The following is a 13,320-nucleotide window of genomic DNA, read 5'->3' as shown; positions in this document are numbered from 1 at the left end:
GAACAGTGTGGAATGCAGGAGGAATGGAGAGGAGTCTGGCGTGTGGGAACACCTGGGCGGCAGCAGCAGCTGAGGCTGGAAATGACAGTTTGGTACCAAGTGATTGGCCAAGAACAGATGTGGTGGGAATGATGTTACTGATAAATCCAGGGAGCATTTTTTTTGTTTCAGAGTCTTGGCGTCCCTCTCCTTTATATTATTATTATTTTTAAACTTTTTGAAATAATTATAGGTTCACAGGAAGTCACGAAGAAATGTGCAGGGAGCTCCATGAACCCTTCACCCAGCCTCCCCCATGCAAATAGCAAAGCAAGGCATTGACATTGGTACAGTCCATAGAGCTTATTCAGAATTCACCAGTTGCACATGGACACGTGTGTGTGGTGAGTGCGTTTGGTCACACGTGTGCTGTTGTCTAACCACCACCACAATTTACACACCATACCAGCACCTCGGAGCTCCGTCCTGCCACACCCTTCCCGTCCCCCATCCTGAATCTCGGGCAACCATTAATCTGTTCTGCATCTCTAACTCTTGCTATTTTATAACTGTTATATAAAAGGAATCACACAGTATACATCCTTTGCAGATTCTTTTTCAGCCAGCATAATTTCCTTGAGGTTCATTCAAACCATTGTGTGCATCAGCAGTCAGTTCCTCATTGCTGAGCTGTGTTCCATGGTGTGGAACTAGCCTAGTACGTATAACCAACCATTCGCCCATCAAAGGATATTTGGGTGGTTTCTGGGCTTGGGCTACTACAAACGTTCATCCTCTGACCGTGCATGAAAATGAATTTTTCTTGCCCTGGAACAAATGCCCAAGAATACCATTGCTTGCCAAGATACGGAAACAACCTAAGCATCCGTTGACCGATGATGAACGGATGAAGGAGATGTGATATGTATACACACAGTGGAATATTACCCAGCCATAAAGAAAGTCCTGCCATTTGTGACAACATGGACGAATCTGGAGGTTATTACGCTAAGTGAAATAAATCAGACAGAATAAGACAAATACTGGGTGCTGTCACTTACACAGAGAATCAAAACAAAAAGTTGAACTCCTAGAAAAGGCAGAGTAGAGTGGTGGTTGGCTGGGGTGGGGGAAATGGGGAGATTTGGGCCAGAGGGTACAAAGTTGCCAGTACAAGATGAGTAAGTTCAGAGGATCTAATGTACGTGTAGGCGTGGTGCCTTGAGTTAATAATTCTGTGCCGTGCATTTGAAATCTTTAGCATCGTCCCCCAAAACAGGGTAACTCTGTGCCATGAGAGATAATGCTTGTTAGTATGATTGCGGTTATCACTTCGCACTGTGCGCGTACGTATATCGAATCATCACCTCATACACTTGAAACGTATTACAGTTTGTTAGCTGTGCCCCAGTGAGGCTGGGGGCGTGGGGGGAGGGATGCTCTGAGAGCTGCTTGCTCAGCATACAGCGGACAGCGTTACTTGAGTGAATGGGTGTGCTGACTATTCTGCATTGCACAGAGGAAAGCGCTTGGGGGGGAAGAAGAAAGTACAACTGCTTACCACGTGGTAAGTCCATTTTTAGTTTTAAAAGGAACTGCCAAACTGTTTTCCAGAGTGTCTTTACCGTTTTACACTCCCCCCCCCCCCAGCCCCACAAGCCCCCAGAAGTGTATGAGTGATCTGGCTTCTCCGCATCCTCACCAGCGTTGGGTGTCCTCCCTGGTTTTCACTGTAGCTATTCTGATAGGCGTGTAAGAAGATCTCGTTGTGGTTTTAATACGCATTTCTCTAATGGCTGATGGTGTTGAGCATCTTCCCGTGTGCTTATTGGCCAACTGTGTATCTCTTTAGCAAGTGTCCGTGCCTGTCTTTTGCCCATTGTCTAATTGGATTCAACATTTTTCAGCTTTGGAGAGTTCTTTGTATATACTAGACATGAGTCCTTTGTCAGGCGTGTGATTTGCAAGTACTTTCTCCCAGTCTTTAATTTGTCCTTTTGTCTTCTTTTTTTTTTTTTTTTTTAAAGTCCTTTTGTCTCCTTAACGGTCTGTAGCAGAACAAAAGGTCTCAGTTTTGATGACGTCCAAGTTACATTGTTTCCCCTCTCATGGTTCACGTTTTTGGTGTGAAGTCTAAGAACTCTTTGCCTAGACCTGGGTCCTGGAGATTTTCTTGTTTTTTTTCCTAGTAGTTATATTTATTTATTTTTTTAAGTAGGCTCAACGCCCAGCGTGGGGCTTGAACTCACAACCCTGAGATCAAGAGTCGGATGCTCCACGGACTGGGCCAGCCAGGTGCCCCTAGATGTTTTATTGTTTTTATATTTCACATTGAAGTCCGTGATCCATTTTGAGTTCCATTTTTGCATAAGGTGAGAGGTTTAGGTTGATGTTACTTTTTTGGCCTACTGACAGTGTCCAGTTTGCTCCAGCACCATTTCTGGAAAAGGCTCTTCCTCTTCCATTGCATCGCTCTTACTCCTTAAAGCAAACGATCATTGGAAGGGGAACTCAAGTGGGCACGTTTGTGTGGGTCTGTTTCTGGCTCCCCTGGTCTGTTCTGTTGAGCTGTATACATGATCTCAGTGAGTGCTCCCAGGGACTCCACAGGTGGGTACTTAATTATCCCATTTTACAGAGAGGAAATTGGCTCAGTGGATCCCCTTGGTCAGGGTCACTCTTCCAGGAAGTGGCAGAGTTGGGACAGGAACCCAGGCCCATGTGATTCTGGAGAGAGGACATTGACCCGAGCGAGACCTGTCCTGCCAAAGGACTCTGAGCTTATCCTCCAAATCAGGGTAAAATACACGGTCCCTTCTGGAGTCCCCACCCCACAGTGACACTTCATCTCTGTCAACATCTGGGTCCCAAGTTTGGCAGAAGGGTGCTACATGGTACATCCCCTAAAACTTCAGAAGTGTCTTTCACAGCCGGTCACCAGCCTGTGGTACGAGGCCCGGGAGCTGGCCAGGACTGCCCCAGTGGCCTTTAGCCTCAGCTCCTTTCCCTTTTCCCCTCCGCACGGCCTCCCCGTGACATCCTGGAACCCGTGTGAGCCCGGCCAGACATTCCTGCGCAACCCCGGACTTCCCCCACTCAGGACTCCTCTGTATCCTGCTGTCTCCAGCGGGCCTGCTACTTGCCGAATTCATCAAGCTTTTAGGATCGTGGGGGTCCATATGCTCAGAATCTGTCCCAGGCCCATCTTAGATTCACTGGGAGACAAGGTGGTAAGATGGCCTGCCCTTTATCTGCCCCATAAGTGTGGGCCAGCAGCTTCACCTCTCTGAACCTCGAGTTTGCTCCCATGTAAAATGTCTATCCCTGAGCAGCACTGAGAATCTTCATGGAGGAAAACCCTCTAGAGCACTCAGAACTGTGCCTGGCACACAGTAAGTGCTCCTTAACCTTGAGGATCATTACTGCCCCATGCAGCGCCTGTCCTGGCAGCTGGGGGACAGAGGCTGGTGGATGCTTTCCCTGTCCTCAGGAGTTGGCCACCCTCGTTCGCAAAATGAGCAGACCACCAAACTTCGTATGGAGCGTTAGGACAGAATAGTGTGCCCGGCTCAGCAAGCCTGCAGGGCTGGACTGGACCCTAGGCATTTGTTCACCAGACCCCCTGGCTGGCTTTTTTTTTTTTTTTCCCCCTGTTTTTCTCTGCCAGCTCCATAAAGAGTGGTACATTGGTGAGGAGGCATTTGACTCCAGGTGACAGAAAACCTAACTCGAGAAGGCATGAGGCACTAAGGAGATTTATCATCACATAGTAGGTCCACAGGTGGGGTGGCTTCTTCAGGGAAATCCTCAGGGACCTGGCTCCACTTGTGACCCATGATGGCTCTTGGGGCCCCAAGCAGAATCAGTGCCCTGCAGAAAAGGAGGGAAGAGCCTCTCTTCATTTTTAAGAGTAAAGGAGCTAAGTCATTTTGCCTACCCCTCAACCAACCCCTGGCAGGTCACATTGGACCCACACGACTGTCTGCAACTGTCAGGATTTACTCAAGTCACATGGCTGAGCCATGGCCGCCACTGCGGAACCTGGGCTTCACCAGCAGAGACCAAGAAGGTTGATGGTTGTTGGCGTGGTGGCCAGTTATGGCCACATCGTCCATCCACCCTCTCCCCGGTCATCTGGGAATTCACCCATGCGTTGTGCCATCAGTCCATGTAGGCGACTGGCAGAGCAGGCTGGAGCCCTCCCCTCCGGAGAGGCTCTTGCCCACGTTCACGTCTCTCTTGGTACTTTTCTCTGTGGCCATAGAGGAAAATACCAGGCTCAAAGCCAACATCCCAGCAGCCCGACCCTGCTAACACTCCCTGCAGGTGCTCCCTGCCTGCCTCCCCAGGTCAGTCAGCGCAGCAGCTTCTGCCTGACGATGCCTGAAACTACAGTGAGTTTCTCACCAAAACCCAAACCCCTTATCTCTAACGTGATGTCATCTTCCAAGAAAAGATAGAAGACGTTAACGTTTCTCAGATGAGCTTGACAACAGCGCTGGTCTTCGCTTCTTCTGGGGATTTTTGCCCAGAGCCGTGCATGCTAAGAGACCAGCAGGTCCAGATTTCCAGTCGGCTTGATCAGGCCTTGGCTGTGATCTGCACCCCCAAAGAATGGGCAGCGTAGGCCAGTCAGTTTATTACATCAGGCTAACAAGGTTCGTTCGAGAATTACGCAGCTGCACAAAATACAGGTCGTCTTCATGGAGGACGTAGCTGAGCGGTGAAGCCTGCTGAAACACTTCCAGCTACAGACAGTCTGTCAGGATTAGGTTTAGCTGCCTGAGAGAGAAAACAGTGACTCAGACAAGACAGTTTCTTTCTTTCCCCCATGTTGTCAGAGACCCCAGCTCCCCCTCACCCGTGCCCCGCCGACTGTGGCCTGTTGCCTCCCGGTCTTAAGGTGGCTGCTGGAGCTTCAGCTTTACGGAGGAGATGAGGCAAAGGCGCCCACAGCACACTTCCAGAGATTTCCTGGAAGTCACATGCGACGCTCTTATCTCATTGGCTGGAACTGCAAGACAGCCTGGAAACGCAGTCTGTTAACCAGTTACACTGCGGCCCCGGATACGGCCGGGGTTCCGTTACCGAGGTAGAAGCGGGGAGTAGAGACTGCGGGAGCCTCCACTCAGACCTTCCGCTTTCCTCTGGCTGACCCCAGTGGCCACTGACGTTGTCCTCCAGCACTCGGGATTTGATGCAGACATCTTGAGAAAATGGAATACATGCGTCAACACTTCAGTTTCCCACCGTGGCGGAGCCGCATTATACCAGGAAGTTGGCTGACCGATAAGTCAGTATTGCAGATTGCTTTGCTTTTTCTTGTTTCGGCCCTGTCTTCCTTCCCTGGAGGAATTGGAGGTCAGCGTTTGGGCAGGTGGGGAGAATATGTGTTTTCTTGGCAGATGGGTAGAAACAGAGTTTCTCCTCCAGAGCAACCCCTCTGCTGCCCGGGAGGCGTTGAAGCCTAGGGGCTCAGAGTTAGTCTTTGCAGAAATAGCTGTGGCTTTAGGCTGGCAGGACGACCCTGCAGTTACAAGTATAGACAAAAGGAACCAAATGGGGAAATCACAAAATCAGCTCTATTAATGGGGACTCAATTAAGTCTTCCCAAGTACAGGGGCGCTTCTGGCTGCAAGTAACTGAAATTTGGCTGGCTCAAACACTGTAGGAATGTGTTCTCCCACAGAAAAGGAGTCTCAGAAGTAGGTCAGGCTCGGGGTGCCTGGGTGGCTCAGTCATTAAGCGTCTGCCTTCAGCTCAGGTCATGATCCCAGGGTCCTGGGATCGAGCCCCACATCCGGCTCCCTGCTCTGCAGGAAGCCTGCTTCTCCCTCTCCCACTCCCCCTGCTTATGTTCCCTCTCTCACTGTGTCTCCCTCTCTCTGTCAAATAAATAAATAAAATCTTTAAAAAAAAAAAAAAGTAGGTCAGGCTCCAGGCAGGGTGAATCCAGCATTTCAGCCACATTATCAAGGCCCCCGTCCCTCCCACCTCTTGTCTTCTGCCCTCAGCGTCGGTCTCATCCTCAGGCTGGTAGCAGGAGGGCGACAACAGCTCGTGGTGTTCTGTCTGGACCCAGCAATACCTAGGTGAAGGAGAGCAGCCATTCTTCCTCGTCATGTCTCTGAGGAACCGGGAGACTTTTCCCGGAAGCCCTCCTCAGCACACTTCCCCCATGTCGGTCACAAACACCCAAAAATGTCAGTGACTTAAATCAGCCAAGGTGTATCCCGCACCCACACTACGGCTTCAGCTGCTGGTTGGCAGGGGACCCCTTGGAACCCCAGCTGCTGGGGTCACTTCCCTCACAGCTCATTGACAAGACCAGGCCCAGACCCCAGTCCTGCTGTGTGCTTGCCAAGGGGAGGGCCAGGCATGTTTTCTGAGAGTCTTTATAACTCTCACATCCTTTCACGTCACATTAGCCAAAATTGTGTCCTTTGCCTGTCCCCGAAACAACCCCAGGCGGGGAGAAGGGTTTCAGTCATGACTGGCTCTGATCTGAGGTGGAATGGACATTGGAGGCGCCCTAAGGATTCACTCCAGGGCGTAGAACCAGTGCCCCTGGGACATGAGGCCACAGGGAAAGCCTTCTGCCATTTCCTTCCCTAGATCTCAGCCCTCCCTGCGAGTGTACAGAGCCGGCCTCCAGGAGAATCTCTGTCCAGGAGATGACTTTGGTATTTCATCCACCCTGCAACCCTGTGAAGTAGAAAATGTCATTATCCCATTTTTCAGATGGGGAAACTGCAGCTCAGACTAACGAGCACTTGCCTGACCAAGGTCGCGGAGCTAGTAAGGGATGGTGCTGGGCTTCGAGGCCCACTCTGCCTCATTCTGGAGCCCGAGCACACAGCTTCTGTCCCGAGCTCCTTCCTCCAACAGGGGGACAGGCACAGCGTTCTGGCCCTGTTGGCACATTGTCACAGCTCGGTGTGTGCGTCAGCGTTGGGCTACGTGTGGGGGACGCAGGACATCAGTCGGCCTTTTGAGGAAAGGCCCACTGCGATCGCCTCTTGACAGTTGAGAGAAACTGCAGCTCAGGGCTAGGAAGGGACTGTCCCTGGCTGAGAAGGAGGCCAGGGCCCCTGTACCTACAGATGCTTTAGCCCTGAGACAGGCCTGGGAAGTGGGGCTGCTAACAATAGCTCATCCCGTTTCACGGCCAAGAAACAAGACCCCTGAGGAACCTACGGGTAGGGCCTCCGCCCTAGTGGCTTCTGCCCTGCCTTCCCTGGAGGACCCTGCATGGCCCTGCGCTCCCTGGCGTGCTTCCCAGGCAAGACTCATTCCTGACCCTCCGCTAATAGCACGTTTCCAGGATTACTCATCTAGCCTCCCCTCCGCGCGGAGCCTCCAGTGTATTTAAAACCCACCAGTGAGCAAGTCTCCGGCTCAGGTGGTTTTTGTCACATCAGCCCCTCACCCTGTGCTTGCCTCTCACTCCCCTGCAGGTATGCAGCCGCCCCACACCCACTACTGTCTTTTGATCCCCACTTCAGCCACGATGGGATGTCCAGCGACTCCTCCTCGGGCGGCCTGACCAGCCAGGAGAGCACCATGGAGCGTCAGAAGCCAGGTAGGGCCTCCCCAAGGCTGGCTGTGCCCACCCGCCTTGCCCCGCGGGACCTCTTCTAATCCACCAGGTGACACCCCTCCTCGTGTCAGAGATGGGTAGAACCCAAAAGGAAGCTGTTGGAGCCACACACGAGATGAGGGAGGTCACCCAAGAGAGCAGCACGGACCAGTGAGCCTGATCCTCCTCCATCCAGACGGGGCATCAGCAGATGGCACTCCCTCGGGAGCCAGCGTCCAGATGTGTGATGCGGGGGTGGCGACCTCCCGGGGAAACAGCTGAAAGTGGACCAAAAGCGGTGCCGTCAGGGGAGCAGAACCGACTGTGTTCTGAGGCTTTTCCTTACATAACCCCTCCTGTGCTCTCTTCCCACTGCTGTGGATGTACGGCCAATGCCGAGGGTAGAGCCCAGATCCTGAGTGTCTGGAGTGATAACCTGTCACGGAGTGAACGCCCCACGCCCCACACCTGGGGTGAGAGGCCGAACACGGCCAGCCTCCGGAAGCCCCCCAGGCCCCTCCCAGTCAGCGCCTCCAGAGGCCGCCCCTGCCCTGCTTCTCACAGCCAGACTTAGTTCTGCCTCTTCCTGCGTTTCATGTATACGAAGCAGACCCCTGCGGGCTAGACGCATCGTGTGTGCGTGTCTGGCTTCTGTCGCTCAGGATCGCCCTCTTGAGCATCGGCCACATGGTCGTCCGGAGCAGTGCAGTTTCCGAGGCGTATTCCACTGTATGAACGACCCACAACGTATTACTCCATTCTGGCGTTGATGGACATTTGGGTCGTTTCCAATCAGGGACAGCTTAGAATAGTGCTGTTGGGAATATTCTCGTACCTGCCTGTGCTGAGCACACGCTCACACTTCGGTAGCATGTCTGCCTGGGAGTGGAATGGCTGGGTCGCGTGTTGAACTTTGTAAGAAGCTGCCACCCCTTTTCCCAGGGTGACAAACCATGTCACGCTCCTGCCAGTGACAGAGGAGCACTCTGGTTGCACCATGTCCTCACCCACCTTTTCACTTCGGCCGTTCTAGAAATGAGCGCCTAGTGGCATTGCCTTGCACTTTTAATGTGCATTTTCCTGGTGCCTGACGAGACTGAGCATCTTCTCCTCTGTTTATTCTCCTCTGTGTGATGATTAATCATGAGCATGTACACTTAGATGAATATTTGACATATAATTTCACACAACAAACTTGTAGCCCCTCCGAAGCCTGAGAACTGCTAGATGGATGGGTGGGTTCAGAAGAAAGAAAACAAATGAAGCGTCAAAGAGCATTGACATTTGGAGGAGGGAGACATGGAGCTGTCCTTTTAGATATTCAGGAATTTCCAGGCAGCTCCAGGGGATGACCACATCAGCACGTCTCCAGCCCCCTCAGGCACGGTGGGTCAGGGAAGAGCTTGCATGTCCCAGGATTAGTGGCCTGGGAATTCCTTGGCACCCCAACCCCCATGGTTCCCTTAAACCAGGGAAAATGGTTGAACTTCGGGCAAGCAGGTCACCTTCCCGACTTCGCTCTCCCTTCTGCTGCCCCTGGGGCCTGCAGACACGGCTTGCTTCCCTCCTCAGCACAGCCCTGCCTGCCCCTGCCCGCCCTTCTGTGCTCTCTGCTGCAACACACACAGATCTGCATCTCTTTCGCCCCGCCCCGTTCAGAAAAAGAAAAGCGTTGTTTGGAGATCTCATGACACCAAAGTGTAAAACGGGGAGGACATTTTTCCAGTGTTCACCCAAATAGGGTGTCACGGAAACTCCCCATTGTCCTTCCCTTCTCTCTTCTCTCCTAGAGCTTGGTTCCCCCTTTACTTCCTTGGAACTGTGTTACAGGTTGACTTAACACCAGCGCCCGCCCCCCCCCCCCCCCCCCCCAGAAATCAGGGCAGTCTGTTTAGAAATCATCCTGAAGCCTAGAATTTGCTGAAGACACAGAGACAAGGTAGTTCAGGGTGGGGAGAATCAGGCACCGTGACAGACGTGGGGAATTGCCCAGATCAGATGATAGCAATCCTGGGAACAGCAATATGATTCTGCACACATGTTAGATGCCCGGTGCTGTACTAGGTACTCCCCGTGCCCTCTTATTTAATCATCTCAGAAATGCGACAGAGTGGGCACTTTCTACGGCCCCATTTTAGAAATGAGGAAGATGAGGCCCAGGAAGGTTGTCACTGGTCCAAGGTCCCTGCTGGTGAGAGGCATGATTTAGATGGAACCAAGACCTGTTGGGTGCTAGAACCCCTGAGCCCCCAGCGTCCACAGATGCCACCCACAGCCCCTCACCTGCCAGGCGTGAGCATTTCTCAAGCTTCAGAGCACCCAGGTTGGGAAGGTGGCCCCTGAGTCACCAGCTGCCCCGAGTCAGCCAAATTCATGTCTGTCACGTGACAAGGGAGATCATTCCAGCAGGAGAGCCAAGAGGTCACCAGGGGCTGGTCCAGAGAACCAGGGAAGAGCTCAGTATCAGGGCCTGCGAAGGGCAGAGCCGAGGACCCTGAGGCAGCCCAGGAGGAAAGGAATCTGGCCCTTCATCCCTCCATTCATTTGACATATCGCTAATGATAAACACCAGCCTGGGTGCCAGGACACACAGTGGGAGCCAGACAGGCACGTTCCCTGCCTTCTTGAAGCTGACAGGCTGGTGGAGAGACGGACAGCAGACGGGCACCCAGTGATAAATGAGCACCATGAAGGCTGAGTAACAAGTGGAAACTATAACACAGTGCTGAGAGAAATGGACAGGTTTCGGGGGAATCTCTGAGCAAATCACATTTCAGGCAAGGCTGGAAAAAGGCAAAGGAGTCTGCTGGGAGGAGAACATTCCGGGGAAAGAGAATAGTCAAGGTATACTGAGGTGGCAGCTGCGTGTAGGAGGAACAGTAAGGAGGCCGTGTGGCTGGAGAGGTGGCGGAGGCTGAAGTCGGAGGTGACGGGGCCAGAGCCTGTGGGGGGACTTTGTCCTTTGCTTAAAGTGGGACAGGAGCTCGGTCCTTCTGAGCAGAGGAGGGATGAGGGTTTCCGTGACACCCTATCATCTGATCTGAGCAGAGGAGGGATGACTCAGGTGTTTACAGGGGCCTTCTGGCTATAGATTCTTGTAGGGCGGGGACGCAGGTGAGGGAGATGGGCAGGTTCTAAATACGGTCGTTGGAAGGTAGAGTTGACAAAATTTCCTGATCCTCTATGTGGATACGGGAGACGGGAGTCAAGGGTGACACTGTGGAGCCACGTGGATTGAGTAGGAAAGACAGTGAGCGATGCAGATTTGGGGGAAGATAAGGAGTTGGCTTTGGCCACGTTCAGCAGGAGGCATTGGGAGGCAGCCACATACACGAGTCTGAAGTCAGGAGAGGTCTGGGCCAGAGAGGGAAAGATGGGAGTCACCAACGTTATAGGTGGTAGTTGAGGCTGGATGCAGCTGCTACAGGCTTGGCTCTCTGTAGAAACATGGTCTCCAGCATGATCTGGCCACCTCCCAGGAAACCAGTACCTCCCGGGCCTGTGGGAGGCTCTACGGAGGAAAACCATCTCCGGAGGTGGAGAAGGTAGAAGAAGTGGGCAGCCTCCCCACCACCACATGGACAGGACACCCTTGACTGTGCCAACCAGGCTGTTCTCTGCGGTGGCCCTGAGTGCCCCGCCCAGCGTACCAGAGCAGGAACCTTCCCTGGCAGGAACATGGGCCCACAGTGCACTGGGGCTGCCCTGGAGGCAGCAGCCTGTGCTCGTGAGCTAGGCTCCAACAGGCCCTGTGGGAAGCTCAGAGTCAGCCACATGACCTCGGTGGTGACCTCATTTGTCCCAGCTTCAGGTCCCTCCTCTGCGGTGGACATACTGTCTCTCCTTCCTGCGTGGTATGAAGGTCCAGTGAGATCACCCCCACACAGCCCTCTCAGCACAGACCCCAGCCCATCATTAAGAGAATGATGATGCCTGTTTTGCAAGCACATACTCTCCATCGTTGCTAGTGTTGTCCCTGTTGGGGAAACACAGAGAGAGGGTGCAGGGGTGGATAGCACAAGTCTGAGGCCCTTTCTGTGTGACATTGGACCAGGTACTTAACCTCTCAGAGTTTTGACATCCTTCATCTTTCAGAAGTGGTGTAATATCCACCTCGCAGTATTATTGGGAGGACTTGGCAAGGTAATGTGTGCAAAGCAGTTCTGGTATTAACTAACACAGGTCATGTGCTTAATGGTCATCTTTATTATCATTAATTTCAACACAGCAGTGATCAAAAGTGTGGCCCCTGGGGTTGGACCACCAGGGTTCCAGTCCTCTGTCCCTCTGTCCGTGCATTTGTATTTGGTAAGTATTAACTGGTCCTCCACTGGAGCTGTACATTTTTTTTTTTTAAGGTCAGTTGCTGAGTTGAAGCACATTGACCACCTAGAAATGTAGTCATTTACACCCACACCAGCTGTCCCAATTTTAAACCTATCTTACCTGGTTCCAACAGCAACTCCACTTGTGGAGTTCTGGCCCAACACAATCCCACGCTTGCTCAAGGCTGCACATAGAGGAAAAGCCACCCAAACATTGTCGTAAGGAAGAATTAAAAATAACCTAAATGTTCCTCAGTAGGAAGCTGGTTTAAAAAGTGACATCCAGGGCGCCTGGGTGGCTCAGATGGTTAAGTGTCTGCCTTCGGCTCAGGTCATGATCCCAGGGTCCTGGGATCGAGTCCCACATCGGGCTCTCTGCTCCTTGGGAGCCTGCTTCTCCCTCTGCCTCTCTCTCTCTCTCTCTCTCTCTCATGAATAAATAAAAAAATCTAAAAAAAAAAAAAGTGACATCCATTCACATGATGGAATGCTATACAGCCATTAAAAACAAGGTAACTTTATGTTCAGTTATGTGACGATGTACTATGATGCTATAAAGTGAAAAACAAGTGTAAGTGTAATGTAAAGTGAAAAGTCACATTGTAGGACAAGGCTTAGTGTGATTCCATTTTTGTTTAAAGAAATAAGTTATGCACATTTAGCCAGCAAAGGATTGCTACCTTCTGTACATGAAGAACGCTACTTGCCAATAAGATAAAAGACATCAGTCCCCTGGAAAAATAGGAAAAGGAAATGAACAGGTAATTCACAAAATAGAAAATTCAAATGGCCAGTAAGGATGAAAATGTGCTCAACCTTCTCTGGGGTGACGATGGAGGGGTCCTAAGGCTTCAATGAATTAACCCATGTAAAGCACTAGGATAATGTCTGGCACATACTAAGTGCCTGGTAAGTATTTCATTAGTGAGTGTTGTTCTGCCCCAAGACATAAGTTGATGGGGTCATGGTCCTGTGTGAGCTGAGCAGAGGGGTGGGACCATTTTTAGGGCCAGATTCCTCAGGTGGACTCAGGCCAGGGCCTGAGTCACCTCTAACCACTGATGTGTCTCCTGTCTTCCTGCAGAGCCTTTGTGGCATGTGCCTGCCCAGGCCCGGCTCTCAGCCATGGCTGGAAGCGGTGGGAGCAAGCACGCCTCCAGGCAGGACGCGGCAGGAACAGATTCCCCCAACAGGCATTCCAAAGTGAGTCTGGGCCCCGCCTGCCTAATCCTGGGGAGCCAGGGCCTCAGGAGCCAGCTGCCTCGCCTCCCTGACAGCTGTGGGCTGGCCAGTTTCACCGGGGTGTGGGCCTCTGAACGCCACACGTGAGCACGTCCTCTACCTTCGCCTCCTCCACTCTAGCAAAGGGGCTATAACTGCTTGGTCTGGAACCAGCCAGTAAGCCTCTTTCCACATGGTGATTCTGGAACCCAGGTT

General features: G+C 52.2%; 1 protein-coding gene across 1 annotated transcript in view; it reads left to right on the top strand.

The window, feature by feature from the left end:
- The window catches only part of SIPA1L3 (signal induced proliferation associated 1 like 3), a 93,491-nt gene that overhangs the window by 42,956 nt on the left and 37,215 nt on the right, over positions 1-13,320 (top strand). The window contains exons 11-12 of the mRNA XM_021701025.1: positions 7,437-7,561; positions 12,968-13,086. Coding sequence (XP_021556700.1) covers positions 7,437-7,561; positions 12,968-13,086 — 244 coding nt within the window. The remainder of the gene's footprint in view (positions 1-7,436; positions 7,562-12,967; positions 13,087-13,320) is intronic.

Source organism: Neomonachus schauinslandi, chromosome 16 (genome assembly GCF_002201575.2).
Source record: "Neomonachus schauinslandi chromosome 16, ASM220157v2, whole genome shotgun sequence".
NCBI lineage: Eukaryota > Metazoa > Chordata > Mammalia > Carnivora > Phocidae > Neomonachus > Neomonachus schauinslandi.
This window is presented reverse-complemented; position numbering and strand designations above follow the sequence as displayed.